Genomic DNA, 15,343 nt, shown 5'->3' with positions numbered 1-15,343 from the left:
ATTCTATTGGTTGTTTATATACTAGGCAGATTTCTTCACTTATGAGACCTGCAATTTATTTAACTGAAACTTTCAATGCTCATTAAAAATTTTTTTTTTCAAATCAATTATTATTCATTTTTGTAAGGAAGACACGGGAATGTTATAATGATTGCACATTAAAAGTTAAAATGAATATTAGCTAGAATAATTATACAGATAAAAGGTGCATGCCAATTCGATAGAATTGAGAATCTGTGCAAGTCAAAACAATACTCTAATTAAATTTCAAGTTTAGATTTAAAAATGTAATTCTATAAAGCGCCCAGCGGAGCGGGCGAGTAATAGCTTGTAGTACAATAAACTGGTTAAACGATTAAACATGACATTTTGAATCCTTGAAAAGAGAGAAACCAATTAGTATTACTAAGTAATGAACGCAACAAGAACATGTTTTATTTTCAAAAAACTTGAAAACAATACAGTTTTTTAAGTTAATTAATTATGAGTCATTGCAAGAGAATAATAAAATACCATCAACATTTTGGGCTTAGAACATTAACCAAATTAACATTGAAAAATATCAATATGTAGAACTTTTAAATAACAAAAAAAAAAAGTGAGAAATTATTGCTTTTAAACATCATTTTCAGGGTCGCTTCCATCATCATTTTTATTTTTCTTATTAGCATGATCTTCATTTTGGTGTTTAGCATCATTTTTATTATCGTTGTTGCTTTTTAAACTCTCACGAATGGTGGAAAGCATCTTTCCGACACACTTTTTAAATTCTGCTGCATTTAACTCTCGGCCATTTGCAGTATGGATCGTCACATATTCTATTGAAAAAAATTATGATGAGATTTAATGAAGTGATAGTTCTTATCGTTAAAGTAGGGTAGGGCGGGACTAGTTGATCGTAGGGGTAAGTTGTGCAATCGAAATATCTCGAAAACTAAGCAACTTACAACAAAAGTGTAAATGGTGAAAAAAAGGGTTACGAGAGGAGAACACATCGCGCGAAAGTCAACTGCCGTCCGATGTTTAGACTAACTGACAAATGTTTTCTTTTTTTTTTTACATAAAAAAAAAAACAGGTCTTCAGAATTTTTCTCCTATACTCGCTTAAAAATGCTATTTTGTGATCACGAAAGTATTTAAAGATGACTTAATGTTTGCCCTTTCGATTATATATGATTGTTTATTTTTAATTCTTATCATTCTTTTATAATCTAACTTTTATTTTGTTGCTTCAATTGGGGCTAGTTGAGCAAGGCGCTGACTGCGTGTTAAACCAGCCCTACTAGATTTTCGATATTGAAAAATGAAATTTTTCTTCACTAAATTAATAATTATCAATTGATTTGTACATGAGATGATTTAATATAATGTGTAAAAATTAAAATAAATATATAACATAATTATAATTAATATTGTTATGTCTATAACTATTATTACAATCATAATTATACGAATGTAGAATTATAATAAATTAAATATTTGCTAGTTAATAACAATTTTATTTTGTTTTTATATCATTCAATACAGTCATTCCGTTTATTTTAGCCATTGCACAACTAGCCTCATACTCAGCTAGCCTCACTAGTGGGGCACCTTGAGCAATTTGGAGCATTCGCGTATTTCCGGGAATAACTTGAAAATTTGGACTCGGATCGTTTTTGTGTTGCTGACCATTTGAAGAAGACTAAATTACGAACCTAACAGTATATGACTTGATTAAATCCGATACATCCTCTTAAAGTTATGGAAGGTCGAACCAAAAGGTGATCAACTAGCCCCGCCCTACCCTATTCTTTATAAATTCTAGTACAGACGTAAAAAAATTCAGCAACATCATTATACGTGAGCTTACCGAAAATAGCTTCAAGATATTTTTCAGGCATTAGTTCTCGTCCTTTTGTTTTAACGATCGTCATCTTGGCTAACTCTTCCGTACCAACAATCAATTTGAATAATTGACGAGTCATTTCTCTTGGATTTTTTGTATTACTTTCCGTAATTAGATCCAATTTAAATCGATTTACAATTATCCCAGATTTTTCGACTAATTCTACCTATTAAGATATAAAATAAATTTTTAAAAAATTATTTGTTTCCTCCCTTTCCAAACAAAAAAAAAAAATACAAGATATTTAGGGCTGATTTCATTTGACGAAATATATTTATCTTTGAAATTTATTCTTGGTCAAAATGAAAAAGAAAAACATTAAAACGGAAATAATCAAATAAAAAAACTGAAAAACATCTGGAGAATCATTCAAATATTTTACGATTTCTCCCGAGCCCAAAAAAAAAATCACGAAGAATGAAAGCCTACAGAAAATAACTAAGTGGAAAAAAGGTCGATTTTTGCGAAAATAATTCGGAGGGAATACCACTGTGACAGTCGAAAAAAGAGGTGATTTTCTGAAATTTTTTTGATAGGGAAAACAAAGGAATTTGGGGATCAGATTTTATTAATGGTACATAAAGATTATTACCCTAAATTTTTATTAAAAAATTTTTAATTATTACAAAGTTATTAACAATCTCGTAGAGCACTAGATAAAATTTCCCCCTTCATGGTCGGATCGATAACTCAAAAACGTATCATGTGAATAGAAAACCCCAAATTGCTTTTTAATCAGTAAGGATGTAGTTATCGTTGCACGTACGCCATTTTGAAAATTTTCTCATTATTTTCAATGTTTTTTTTTGCTTTAACCCGGCTAAAAAAATTTTTAAAATCAAAATTTTCAAAATTCTGTACGTGCAACAATAACTACATCCTTACTGATTAAAAAGCAATTTGGGTTTTTATTTTCAGATGATCCGTTTTTGAGTTATCGACCCGACCATGGGGGGGGGGGAATTTTCTCCAGTGCTCTACGAGATTGTTCATAACTTTGTAATAATTAAATATTTTTTAATTAAAAATCTAGAGTAATAATCTTCAATGTACCCTTAATAAAATAAAAAGAAAAAAAAACCCGATCCCCAAATTCCTTTATTTTCCCTGTCAAAAAAATTCCCGAAAATCAGCTTTTTTTTCGATCGTCACAGTGATGTTCACTCTCAAAAAGTATGTAACACTGACTCTATAAAACGAGTATACCGACGTATAATGTACGTTTATTAAATTTGAGCTCTCTATACTTGGGCTTTTTATAAAATAATTGTCTTCTAAAAGTAAGATCTATCAGTGTATTCGTAAATAAGTAATAGCTAAGCATGCAAAGCTGTCCTCGGAATAATGGCTATAAAACTTAAAGAAGAAATAATATTCACTATAGTTAAACCTGCGAGTCTTTTAATAAAATATATTTAATTAAAAAACTTTCGATAGAAATCAAGTTCAAACCTCCTTTGCTTTTGGCTTTTTGTCCTTCCGATGTTTGTTACTCCTGCTTTTACTTTCACTCCTGCTCCTACTCTTACTCTTTTTTTTCTCATGCCATTTCAAAAATTCTTCGAAAAGTTTTTTACCTGTAAAATAGTTAAAAATTCAATAATAAAAATTGTCAAAAACAATTAATACAGCTGACTGTTAATAATTCGAAAATAATAGGATTAAAAAAATTAAAAACTAAAATTTTTCCAATTCTACTGATTATCTCCTCAACTCTTTCAACGTCCCTTGAATTGGAACTTTGATAATTTTATAAATAAAATATACAAACTAACACCAAGTATTTAAGTGCTTCCCTCATTCATTATTAGAGGATTTTTGAGGCCTTCACAATGGCATAAAAAATCAGCAAATTTCTTTATCCTCCACAATATTCCCGAACCAACACTTCAGTTAACTGCTGTGTCGTTAATATCCTCTTAAATAAAGTAAATATAATAAATATAATATAATGAATCTTTCAGTTCTTCGCTAACTGATTTTCAGAAAATCTTTGCGACCCGCAAATATGTAAAAAATCAGAGGCTCCCTAGGACAACTGGAACACCTCTGTATCTATCCTTTTTTAATTAGTTCACAAATCAACTTTAGTGTCTCGAATTATTAGGTCAGCTATATTGATTATAATACATAATACCAAATAAATTTATAGAAAAAAAATAATTTGTAAATGAAAAATACCACTTAAGTTACCGCTAGTGTCACTTGAATCATCGCTTGAACTGGATTTTTCTCTTCTTAATTTTTTGGGTTTGTGAGATCGTTGACTAGATTCTACTTTTTTATCAGCACCAGTTCCTTTTCGTTTGTTGCATTTTTTTTCTAAAAATTTTATTTAATAATTATATACTTAGAAGTAGTTTAACCATGATATTAGGAAAAAACTAGAATTAAAATTAACTTTATAAAATTTAAACTCAAAGTAACGTTGAGTTGAAAAAATTATACGAATTAATGTGGGCTAATTACATATATAAGCTAAATAAATTATAATTAATTTTTATTACCGCTCGATTCAGTATCAGAAGAATAATCTTCAATTTGCTCTTGATCTTGGTGATGTTTTGATCCCTGAGAACCAGTCTGTTCTTCATTATCACTGTGAATTGATTCCATCGTTGAACGTGTTTCTGCCTTGCTGCTTGATTTAATTTTATTGAGTATATCTATAAGTATAGAAAATAATTTATTAATAAATTTAAGGTTAAACTTAAATAAATTCTTTAATTTCATGATTGCTTTTGAATGTAATTTTATACTTCAATATTAACAAAAAATAAATTCATCACGAAAAACTTTTTTAAAATTTATCTAAATAAGTATACCGGTTTTTTTTTATATTTTTAATATAATAATAAAAAAAATGCTTTTCATATATACTAAAATGTCAACTGTTTGTTTAATTGTGATTTTTTTTCAAATCTAAAAATTATGATTTTTTTAATTTTGTCGTCCAATTATTGGATTAATTTTAGGAAAAGCAATTTTATTAGTCGAAAAAAATATGAAACAGTAAGGTCACCATACTTAATTTGCATTGAGTTTGAAAAATTATAAAATTCAAAACAAAATCAGTAAACTAGTATTAACCTCTATCACCTGTCGGTCTACCATCAGAAAGACGTTCATTGGATTGATTTTTATCTTTACGATCTAGTCGTTTTGATCCATGAGCAACAGTCTGTAATTGACCATCAGTAAGAACTGCTTTTTGGGTTGTTAACGGTGTTGGCCCTAATTGATCTAGCACAATAAATACATTCTTACAGATTTAGCAAAATAAAAATTTGACATAAATAAAAAAAATAAATCAATCGTTAAAATAATCATAAAGATTTTCATAAAGTCATACTAAAATATAATCTTAATTTGAAACAAAATTTGATATTTCTCTGCACAAATTTAAATATTGATCTGATTACTTTGAAAGTATAAATAAAAAAAAAATCCTATTAAAAAAAAAGTTGCTAATTGGCAGAATCTAAAATATTTTATACTTATTAAAAATTAAGTAAAGTTGAGATATTAAAATGATTAATTTTGATTGTAATTTAAGTTATTTACCATCAGTCAAATCATCCTTGTTGCCAGTGCAAAAGATTGATTGCTGATCAACAATTTTTGCGTCAATAGGATTCGGTTCTTTGTCTTTTTTACTTCTACCTTTTTTTCCCACATTCTTAGCCTCAACTCCTGGTTGGACTGCTTTTTTCAATATGTTTCCCGCTTCATCCACCGTCTGTTTATTTAAATATTCCTCGTCATCTTTTCAAAAATAATTATTTAAATTAGTTATTCAAATTCATCAAAATTTATTATTAGTATTATTAATAAACTAATATTAATTAAATAGAAATTTTGAACATTTCATGGTTTTAAAATTAAAATTTTTTACTTACCATCTTGTAATAGTATTTTAATAGGTAAATTTTTATTTCTTGACTTCACAACAAAGCCCGACTTGGTAGAAGTTTTTATCTTTTCAGTTTTAACCACAGATGCGTAACCCAAACCAATCCAAAAAATTAAAGAGAACATTTTTTTGGACATTTTATTATATTAATATTAATATCAATATTTTTACGGTTATTTAATTATTTTCATTAACGATAAAGCGTCAATTAATTGAAGTTTGTCAACAAAAAATAAATGCGAATCGGTTAAAAAAAAAAAAAAATAAACTAAAATAGGTTAAAAAAACGTAAATAAAAAACATATGAAAGAAATTATCCCGTGAGCTATCTTATAAGTACGCAGAAAATACTGGTGTCTTAATCAAATACAAAATAATGAAAGATTTTGCGCAATTATCAAGATCAACAAAGTATCGGATATTAAGAAAATGTCGAAAGGCAACCAGTTCGAATGATGACAGTTCATTTACAGGTAAATCGATAAAAGTGCTGCATTCATTTACGATCAAAGTCTTATATAAGTTGATTTTTATACAAAACTATAAGAACTCTTCACAAAAAACCACCGGGGATCACTTCGATATTTACTCTTCTTTTTTTTTGAGCAAAGTTTTATTGGAGTTTTGATAAACTCTGAAAAATTATCATCGAAATTAATTAGATTTTCTAAGAAAAATGTCAGATTAGTTGTCTATAAACCAGTCACGAAACTATATCTTAATCATACGAGAATTCATGAGAACTACTCGGGTTTTCTAAGGAAATTAACTGCTTTATATGCATTTATAAATTTAATTTTACATTGTAGGAGATTTCCATACACAAACTATTAGAACTTCTTATAACAACTGTCTGAATTCACTACGATGTTTATTATATTCTCATCTTAACGATAATTGGTACGAATTCCGGCCGAACCCTGAAGAATTTTTTCAGGAATTCATAAGATTTTCCTCAAAAGGTGGTCTGGTATTTTTAGAAAATTTTTGAATTCAATTTTACTGTCGAAAGTTTTCATACACTGCATAAAATCCGGAGTGAATTTCATTCCCATTTCAGTCCCATCACTCGGCGTTCCGAAGTGAAGTACACTGAAAAAAATAATCGGTAGAGGCTACCGATTGGTAATCGGTAGAGGTTACCGATTTTTTTTCGGTAGAGACTACCGATTTCCAATCGGTAGCTTCTACCGATTTTAACCTTCCGTTACTCGCGCTTTCTCTAGTGTCTCACTCGTACTCACGCCAACTCTATTAGGTTAAGTAGTGTTGTGCGGGGAATCCCCGCTAGCGCGAGTAACGAAGGGTTAATCGGTTGCCTCTACCGAAAAATCGGTAACCTCTACCGAAAAATCGGTAACCTCTACCGAAAAATCGGTAACCTCTACCGAAAAATCGGTAGCCTCTACAGATTTACATTTACCGAAGAAATATTTTTGGGGCTCATTATTGAAGCATAAATGACACGTCAACATGATTTTCATGTGACAGCAACATGATTTTCATGTGGCAGTAACATGATTTTCATGTGGCAGGCAATTTCTTTATTAAAAAGTTGATGTAACGTTTTCGTAGTTGTCGCTTTTCATTGCTTTGCCAACCACTTTGGCAATGATTACTATGGCAACGGTTAGATAATAATGAAGAAAATTTGTAAAAATATTGATCAATTAAATTTTCGGTGATAAACATTTTAACAAAATCGTACTCAAATGATAGGTCTCGATGAGCGTAACATCAGAATGAGCTTATATCGTTAAAAATATCATTAGCGGAAAAAATACGTCATTTTTAATTATTGATACTTTTTGAAGCATAAACTCATCCTGATGTTACTCTCATTGAGACCTTTTTATTTGAGTACACACACGATTTTTTTTTCATCCATTTCACATGTATGATATTTTTCATATTTGTAAAATATATAAAATATAAAAAAAAATTCACGTGGGCATTCAAATAAAAGGTCTCGATGAGTGTAACATGGGAATGAGCTTAGGGGAGGGTGGGGCAAGACGGCTCACCTGGGGCAAGACAGCCCACCTCAAAAATTGACCAAAAATTTATTTTTCTAATTTTTTTAATCACCACAATTTCGGGTTATTGATGCATTTTTAGCCCTACACATGAAAACAAAGGCAAAATGAGTCACCAAAATTTCTAAAAAGACGTTATCTTACAATTTCATAACCTAATCATGATTAATAAAGTAAAAATCATATTTTTTCAGCTGATTTTTATAGATTTAGGGCAAAATAGACCATTCGAAAAATTGTAAATAAAAATAACAAATTTTTTATTTAATAGAAAAGAAACAATTAATAAGATAAGTTATTTCATTAATTTACAATTCGTAGTGAATTCAAATAATTTGTTACAATAACCAACAGGACAATTATTATTGTATATAACACTAGCAAATCGTTTGGCTGCAAAAAAGCACACCTCCTTTGAACTACCTCTTTTACCACAAGCTATTTGGAGAAATCTTTTTAGTAATTGTGATAAGGTTTTGGGAAGAACTTCCACGCGAAATTGTAAATTCGAGTAGCTTGCAAGTCTTTAAAAAGAAGTTTTCAATTACCTATTAAATCTTGATAATTAAAACGACGTCAAATAGATCACAAATTTGAGCTAAATTACTTTAAAGATTGAAGATTGAAATATGGATAAAATCAGTGCAATTACAGATTTATTATGTCGAATTATCATCTAATTTGATGACATCAAAATTTAATATAAAAATTTAATATTTTTAAATTATTATTTTCTATATTAAATTCTAAGTTTAATTTGTTTTATCATGTTTTATATACGAATTATTAAAATTTAATTTTTATATATCACTATATTATGTACTCACAGAAACATAAATTGTTTTCTTGTTAAAAATTGTTTTCTTGTAAAAATTGTTATACTATGTAATAGAAATTGCCATTTGGCCTGAGCCTTGGCATTAATAATAAACAAATCTATAATCTATAATCTACCCATACAAAGTTGCCGATGCTCAACAATTTCCGTTCATTGGCCAAGGCACGGCTACTAATGCTCGGCCAAGTATCGGCGTTTTGTATCGGCCTAGCCTCGGTAAACCATCGGCTTTAATGTTCGGCCAAGCATTGGCGATTTGTACTGGCCTAGTCTAGGTTAGCCATCGGCTACCGCACGATATTTATTATAATATAATGGTATGTGATTTGATTATCAGCCATTGCTTGGCCGATGCTCTGGCTAATTCTTTATTACACTTGAAAACAATTAATACGTATTAGTCATTACTATGTTGTATTATTGTTTTCAATTTTTTTTAATTTAACGTTTGACCAAATTATAAACTAATATGTATTAAAAATTAGTAAATCAATTTTTAAAAAATATCTTAAGAGATTTTCTTAGGAGAAAACACCAATTTAAATTATTAACAATGTTTTTTTTTTTTTTTATAAATATTATATTGATCATTTTTTAGTTTTTGATATTTTTATTATTCAACAAGCTCGATTAGGATTAAATCAACATTGGTTTTCACTAAAACTAATTTAATAAATTAATGAATATTTTTTTGGAAGACTTTTTCGATAAATTTGTACATTACCTAATCAGTTAAAACTATTTCTTTTAGTATTAAAAATATTTCAGCAAGAAGCTAATGATTTTTAATAAATGATTTATTTACTCATAAATAGATTTATGAATATAAAAAAAAATATAAAAAAAAAAATATATAGATTTATTTACTAATAACTCAATTATTTTTAATTAATTTTGAACTTCTTGCTTAAAAAATGAAGTTTTAAAAACTGGGAAGTTATTTTTATTATTAAAATTCAGAAATTGTGCAATTATGAAATAAATAGAAAAATTCGTAACAACAATCAAGTTAACTCAATTATACTGAGAAAAATTGATCGTTGAACATTGAAATGATTAAACTAAGAACACTACACTCAGATCAGTTAGCAGCGCCCGTGACACCGCTCGAGACTTCCACGCAGACGGATCAGGTTCAAACCCCTCCACACCCGAATTTTTCAGAATTAATTTCTATCAACCAGTAGTCCATCACCTCAGAATAATAATAATTCAAAAATAAACAACGAAAAAAATTTTTTTATTATTTTACCTAAAATTTGATTTTTGCCTATGCTTGGCCGATGCTCGGCCAATGCTTGATTACTATGTTCGGCCGACGCTTAGTCGCCTATATCGGCTGGGTGTTACCATCCGATACTCGCCCAGTCTTGGCCCAACGATATTTCACGATACTCGGCCGATACTTAAAGATCGGTTACCAGTCTTGGCCCATTATCGGGCCGATCTTCATTTTTGTATGGGTATAGCTGTTACCCACCCGCTTCGCTGGGCACTTTATAGAATTGCATTTTTAGATCTAGACTTGAAATTTAATTGAAGTATTTTTTACTTCCCGCTAAGAAAACTAAAAATTTTCGAAAATTGGAAAGTTATTGATTTTACCCCATTCAAAAATTATTGCGGTTTGAAAATTCAAAAAATAGCATTTTATTTAACTTTTATCAGACTTTTGAGCTCAAAAACGTAATAAGTGCAATTTTAAGCACTTACGTATGGAATTAACTGGAAGTTGTAGGGATGGCCTTTAGGGTCAACCGTTTTCCTAATTTTTGATTTGCACAGATTCCAAATGAGCATTGAAAGTTTTAGTTAAAGTCATTGCAAATCTCATAAGTGAAGTAGAAATTCATCTACCTTCAAGTGCGACGAATTTTTCTGTTACTTAAAATTTTCTTAGTTACATCCATTTTTTATAGAAAACAAATTTAATAGGGGAAGGGGGGCAAAATGGGCCCCTTAAGAAAAAATATTGATATCCTTAGTGTTTTTCTCTGGTTTTACTTTTTAGTCCCTTGCCAAGTATTTGACCTCAATTTGCTCTGTTCATTAAAAAAAAAAAAAAATGAAAACGTGGGGAAAAATGGGCCACCCTCAAAAATTTTTATAATATGAGTTTTTCAGCTCGTTTTACTTTTTTGACCTTTTACTGAGTTTATGGTATTAATTTTTTGCGTATATCGAAATTAAAAATTGAGAAAAGTGGGGTAAAACAGGCCCCCAAAAACTCAATATGTTTTTACTTGTTTTATACTTTGAATTTTTTATTATGTATTCAGTATAAAAAATTAGGATAACAGTAGACCCTAAAAGCCATCCCTGCAACTTCCCGCTAACTCCATACTTAAGCGCTCCACATTTCACGCCAAAAGCAATTATGAATCAGGTAAAAATGTCGGAGTGATTTCAAAAAAAAACGCTTTTTGAATTATTTCGACAACGGTATCTCTCAAACTAATCAACCAATTTCAATCGCGTTAACGATGATCAACGTGGGTTTCCAAGCTTAAAACCGATCAGTTTTTAGAATCGGTTTAATGAAGCCAATAAAAATGTATCAAAAAAATGTGTGCGTGTAACCTTTACGCGCGATTGAAGTAAAACTTCTTTGACGTTGACGGCATATATCACTGAAATATTATTTCAGCCAATTATATTTGGCTCCCCGCCTTTATTCATCTCGCCAAAAATTTCTCACAATTATTTACGAATAACTACAATTATTTCTAAAAAAACATTAACATGGCCCTTTTAGCATGGTTTTGCGTGAAAAATATTGTACAAGAAGTTATTGATGACAATTTTGGTCGCGAGAAATTTTTGCATGAGAAAAAGAGACGGTCACCGATATTTTGCATACTATTGTCAAGATAATTTAATGGAGATTAATTTGACACTTTTCAAAAATTGATTTAGTTTACTAGAAACGGAAAAAAACCTCAAAATAGGTCAAAAAATTTTCCTGTCAGTCATGTATGAAACTCTGAAAACACTATAACTTTGGCGAAAAAATGCATCAATTAAGTTAAATTTTTTTTTTTTTTTTTAATTCTTTAGGATAATTGTAGGCCACCGAATGCGAATGGTTAGGTAATTCAGTGTCATTCATGTACAATTAACAAAATAAAAAAGCTAGAAGACTGTGTATATCTATATATATATATATATCCATGTAAAATTTACATGGATGGTGATATATCTATACATATTATGTGCATTTATTACACCAGGGGTGCCTGTGCATTACATTCCTAGTACAGCTGTTTTTCGGCAACTAATTTTGAACGACTTGTTTTTTTTTTTTTTTTTTTTAATATTTCATAATCAATAATGAGCATTATGAGTCGTACACTTTTGGATTTTCCAAATTGAATTTTATAGAATGTCGCAATCGTCAGAAAATTTATTAATAATTTATTTATTACAAAAGTAATAAATAAACAAGTATATTTAGAGATTTTCAAAAACTTTGATATTTAAAAATAATTTTTAGAACTGTTGAATTTTGCAATCCTTATTTAGGTCGGGTTGTCGTAAAATCCTCATTTAGATTACTTCTACATCACACATAGAAAACTCCTACCGAATTTTGGAGTCTGTAGGAGCTATAGCTCGGAAATTTACAATTTTCATTGTAACACCCACCCCCGCTATCCATATTGGGAGTAGATTGTCATAAAATCCGCTCTTAGATCATTTCTCTATCACATACAGAAGATTCTTACCAAATTTGGACCTTATAGGAGCTACAGCTCGGAAATTTTTAATTTTCATTGTTGACATTCACCCCCGCAACCCACTGCAGGAGTGAGACATATCATTCAGAGTTATTATAAATTAATCCTTACAATATCCATAAATGTAATTATCGGTACTGTACTTGGTAATAGGTTTGTAGGAAAAATCATTTCACTCAATTTTTTTCTGTAAAAGTAGGGGAACGATTGGTATTATGTTAACAATAGTTTTTCTGAGTAATATAAAAGTGAATGCAGATGTCCAGGAGAGAAATAAGAACATTTTGACGTGAGAAACAACTTTGCCATGAAAAAAAAAAAATTTTTTGGAACTTTGAAAAAATACCGGTGAATTGAGTCAAAGTTGGACGAGAGTAAATCCACTTGATAGTAAAAAGCCACAAAAAATAAAAACCGGCTTAGGTGGGCCGTCTTGCCCCACCTTCCCCTATATCTTTAAAAATGTTAATATTTCACAAGATACAATGTCATTTCTTAATTATTGACATTTCTTAAGATATAAGCTCATTCCGATGTTACAAACATCAAGAGCTTTCATTTGAGTACCCACATCCATTTTTAATATATATTTCATATATACATGTATATAATATACATAAATATATGAAAAATTGATGTGGGTACTCAAATGAAAGGTATTATATCGATGAGTGTAACATCGGGATAAGCTATATCTTAAAATATATCAATAGTTCACAAGATACACAGGTATTACTTAATTAATAACGTTTTTGAAGATATAAGCTCATCCCGATGTTACACTCATCAAGAGCTTTCATTTGAGTACCTACATGCATTTTTGATATATTTTTCATATATACATATATATGATATATATAAATATATGAAAATTGATGTGGGTACTCAAATGAAAGGTCTCGATGAGTGTAACACCAGGGATAAGCTTAGATCGTTGACAATATCATTAGTGGACAAAATACAACGTCATTTCTTAATTATTGACATTTTTCAAAATATAAACTCATCCTGATGTTACTCTCATTAAGTCGTGTAGTTTGAGTACGTTTCGGACAAAATGTTTATCATCGAAAATTTCATCAATCAACATTTTTACAAATTTCAATTAATAATATCTAAGCGTTCTCATGATAGTAATCGTTGCCAAAGTGGTTGCAATAACAACAAAAAGCGATATCAATGAAAACGATACATCAATTTATAAATAAAGGATTGCCTGCCACATGAAAATTATGTTACTATCACATGAAAATCATGTTGCTGTCACATGAAAATTATGTTGACATGTCATTTATACTTTATTTATGGGCCCCAAAAACTATTTCTTCGGTAAATGTAAATCGGTAGAGGTTACCGATTTTTTGGTGAAACCTACCGATTTTTCGGTAGAGGTTAACGATTTTTCGGTAGAGGTTACCGATTAAAATCGGTAGAGGTTACCGATTAGAAATCGGTAGCTGTTACCGAAAAAAAAATCGGTAACCTCTACTGATTTTAATCGGTTGCCTCTACCGATTTTAATCGATTGCCTTTACCGATTTTAATCGGTAGCCTCTACCGAAAAATCGGTAGCCTCTATCGGAAAAAAAGCGGTAACCTCTACCGATTACCAATCGGTAGCCTCTATCGATTATTTTTTTCAGTGTAGGATAACTTTATGACAACTTCATGATAATTTTAGGATACTTTTATGAAAATATTAGGACACTATTATGACAACTTTAGGATACTTTCACGACAGTTTTAGGACAACTTTATGATAATTTTATGACAACTTCATGACCACTTCATGGTAATCGTAGGTTACTATTATGACAATATTAGGACACTTTAATGACAACTTTAGGATACTTTCACGACAATTTTAGGACAACTTTATGATAACTTCATGATATTTTTAGGATACTTTCATGACAATCTTAGGACACTTTTATGACAACTTTAGGATAGTTCACGACAATTTTATGACAACTACATAATAATTTTAGAACAACTTCAAGGCTTCACGATAATTTTAGGACAACTTCAGGATAATTGTAGGATACTTCTATGCCAATATTAGGACACTTTTATGACAACTTTAGGATACTTTCACGACAACTTTAGGACAACTTCATGATAATTTTAGGATACCCGAGAAAAAATATTTATATATAATTATATATATTTATATATAAATTGGTTATATATGATTATATATGAAAAATGGCCAAATATAATCATATATAATTATATATAATCATATATAATTATGCATGTTTATATATAATTATATATAACAATATTTAAGTATATATTAATTACATCTAATTAATTATTGGGTTAATTTTATGGATAGAGTATTTAATATAGTCCTACGCAATTCTCTATAACCAATTAAAATGCAAAAAAAAAATGTTTAGACACAATTTTACGGTTATAACACCAGCGGTCACCCATCCAACTATTAAGCCTGCTCAATGCTGCTTAACTTTGGTGATCTCCGTGCCCCTTGAAGTTTCTGTCTGCTATGCTGCTGTCTTAGATATTTATGATTCAATGATCTACATAATGTATCATATAAGTTTATCATAAATATAATATAAAAATTGATTTTATAATATATTTGGATAGTCACAATTCATAATTTATTTAATTTACCGAATCTCATTATAATATAACACTTATTTAAATAATAAAATAAATAATGATTTTACTATTAGGTAGTAGCAGAGCAGACCAAAACATCTCATAGGAAATGTAACAAATTTTGTACTTCAGAATTATTTAAACGTAATTATAAACATCATTTTACACTTTTTGTGATAACCAAAAAAAATTTTTTTTTCAAAGAAAAAATTTTTATATATGGTAATTATACATAAGCATATATAATTATATATGGGACTATATATAATCTTGCAAGACTGTATATTGCTCCATATATAGTCA

The 15,343-nt window shown here is 29.3% G+C and overlaps 1 protein-coding gene and 1 long non-coding RNA gene across 2 annotated transcripts in view; one reads left to right on the top strand and one right to left on the bottom strand.

The window, feature by feature from the left end:
• Window positions 1–499: 499 nt before the first annotated feature.
• Window positions 500–5,656, bottom strand: LOC123267091 (MATH and LRR domain-containing protein PFE0570w-like). The gene is made up of 7 exons (XM_044731594.1): window positions 5,453–5,656; window positions 4,979–5,131; window positions 4,396–4,554; window positions 4,070–4,210; window positions 3,341–3,465; window positions 1,853–2,054; window positions 500–818 (listed from the first exon to the last, which is right to left on the bottom strand). Exons 3-7 carry the CDS (start codon window positions 4,502–4,504, stop codon window positions 616–618), a joined length of 780 nt encoding a protein of 259 aa, XP_044587529.1. The 5' UTR covers window positions 4,505–4,554; window positions 4,979–5,131; window positions 5,453–5,656; the 3' UTR covers window positions 500–615.
• Window positions 5,657–7,791: 2,135 nt separating this feature from the next.
• The window catches only part of LOC123267039, a 20,324-nt gene continuing 12,772 nt past the window's right edge, over window positions 7,792–15,343 (top strand). The window contains exons 1-2 of the long non-coding RNA XR_006509949.1: window positions 7,792–7,806; window positions 8,298–8,302. This is a non-coding gene — a long non-coding RNA (uncharacterized LOC123267039). The remainder of the gene's footprint in view (window positions 7,807–8,297; window positions 8,303–15,343) is intronic.

This window comes from Cotesia glomerata, linkage group LG6 (assembly GCF_020080835.1).
Source record: "Cotesia glomerata isolate CgM1 linkage group LG6, MPM_Cglom_v2.3, whole genome shotgun sequence".
NCBI classification, from domain to species: Eukaryota; Metazoa; Arthropoda; class Insecta; order Hymenoptera; family Braconidae; genus Cotesia; species Cotesia glomerata.
The sequence above is the reverse complement of the archived record's forward strand: the minus strand, read 5'-3'. Positions and strand labels throughout refer to the sequence as shown.

Excerpts from the sequence above, each read along its gene's own strand:
- LOC123267091 (XM_044731594.1), bottom strand. The coding sequence starts at position 4,504 with ATGGAATCAATTCACAGTGATAATGAAGAACAGACTGGTTCTCAGGGA. Across the intron at positions 2,055-3,340 it reads AAAAGCCAAAAGCAAAGGAG|GTAGAATTAGTCGAAAAATC; the intron begins GTTTGAACTTGA and ends ATATCTTAATAG. Across the intron at positions 819-1,852 it reads ATATCTTGAAGCTATTTTCG|AATATGTGACGATCCATACT; the intron begins GTAAGCTCACGT and ends TTTTTTCAATAG.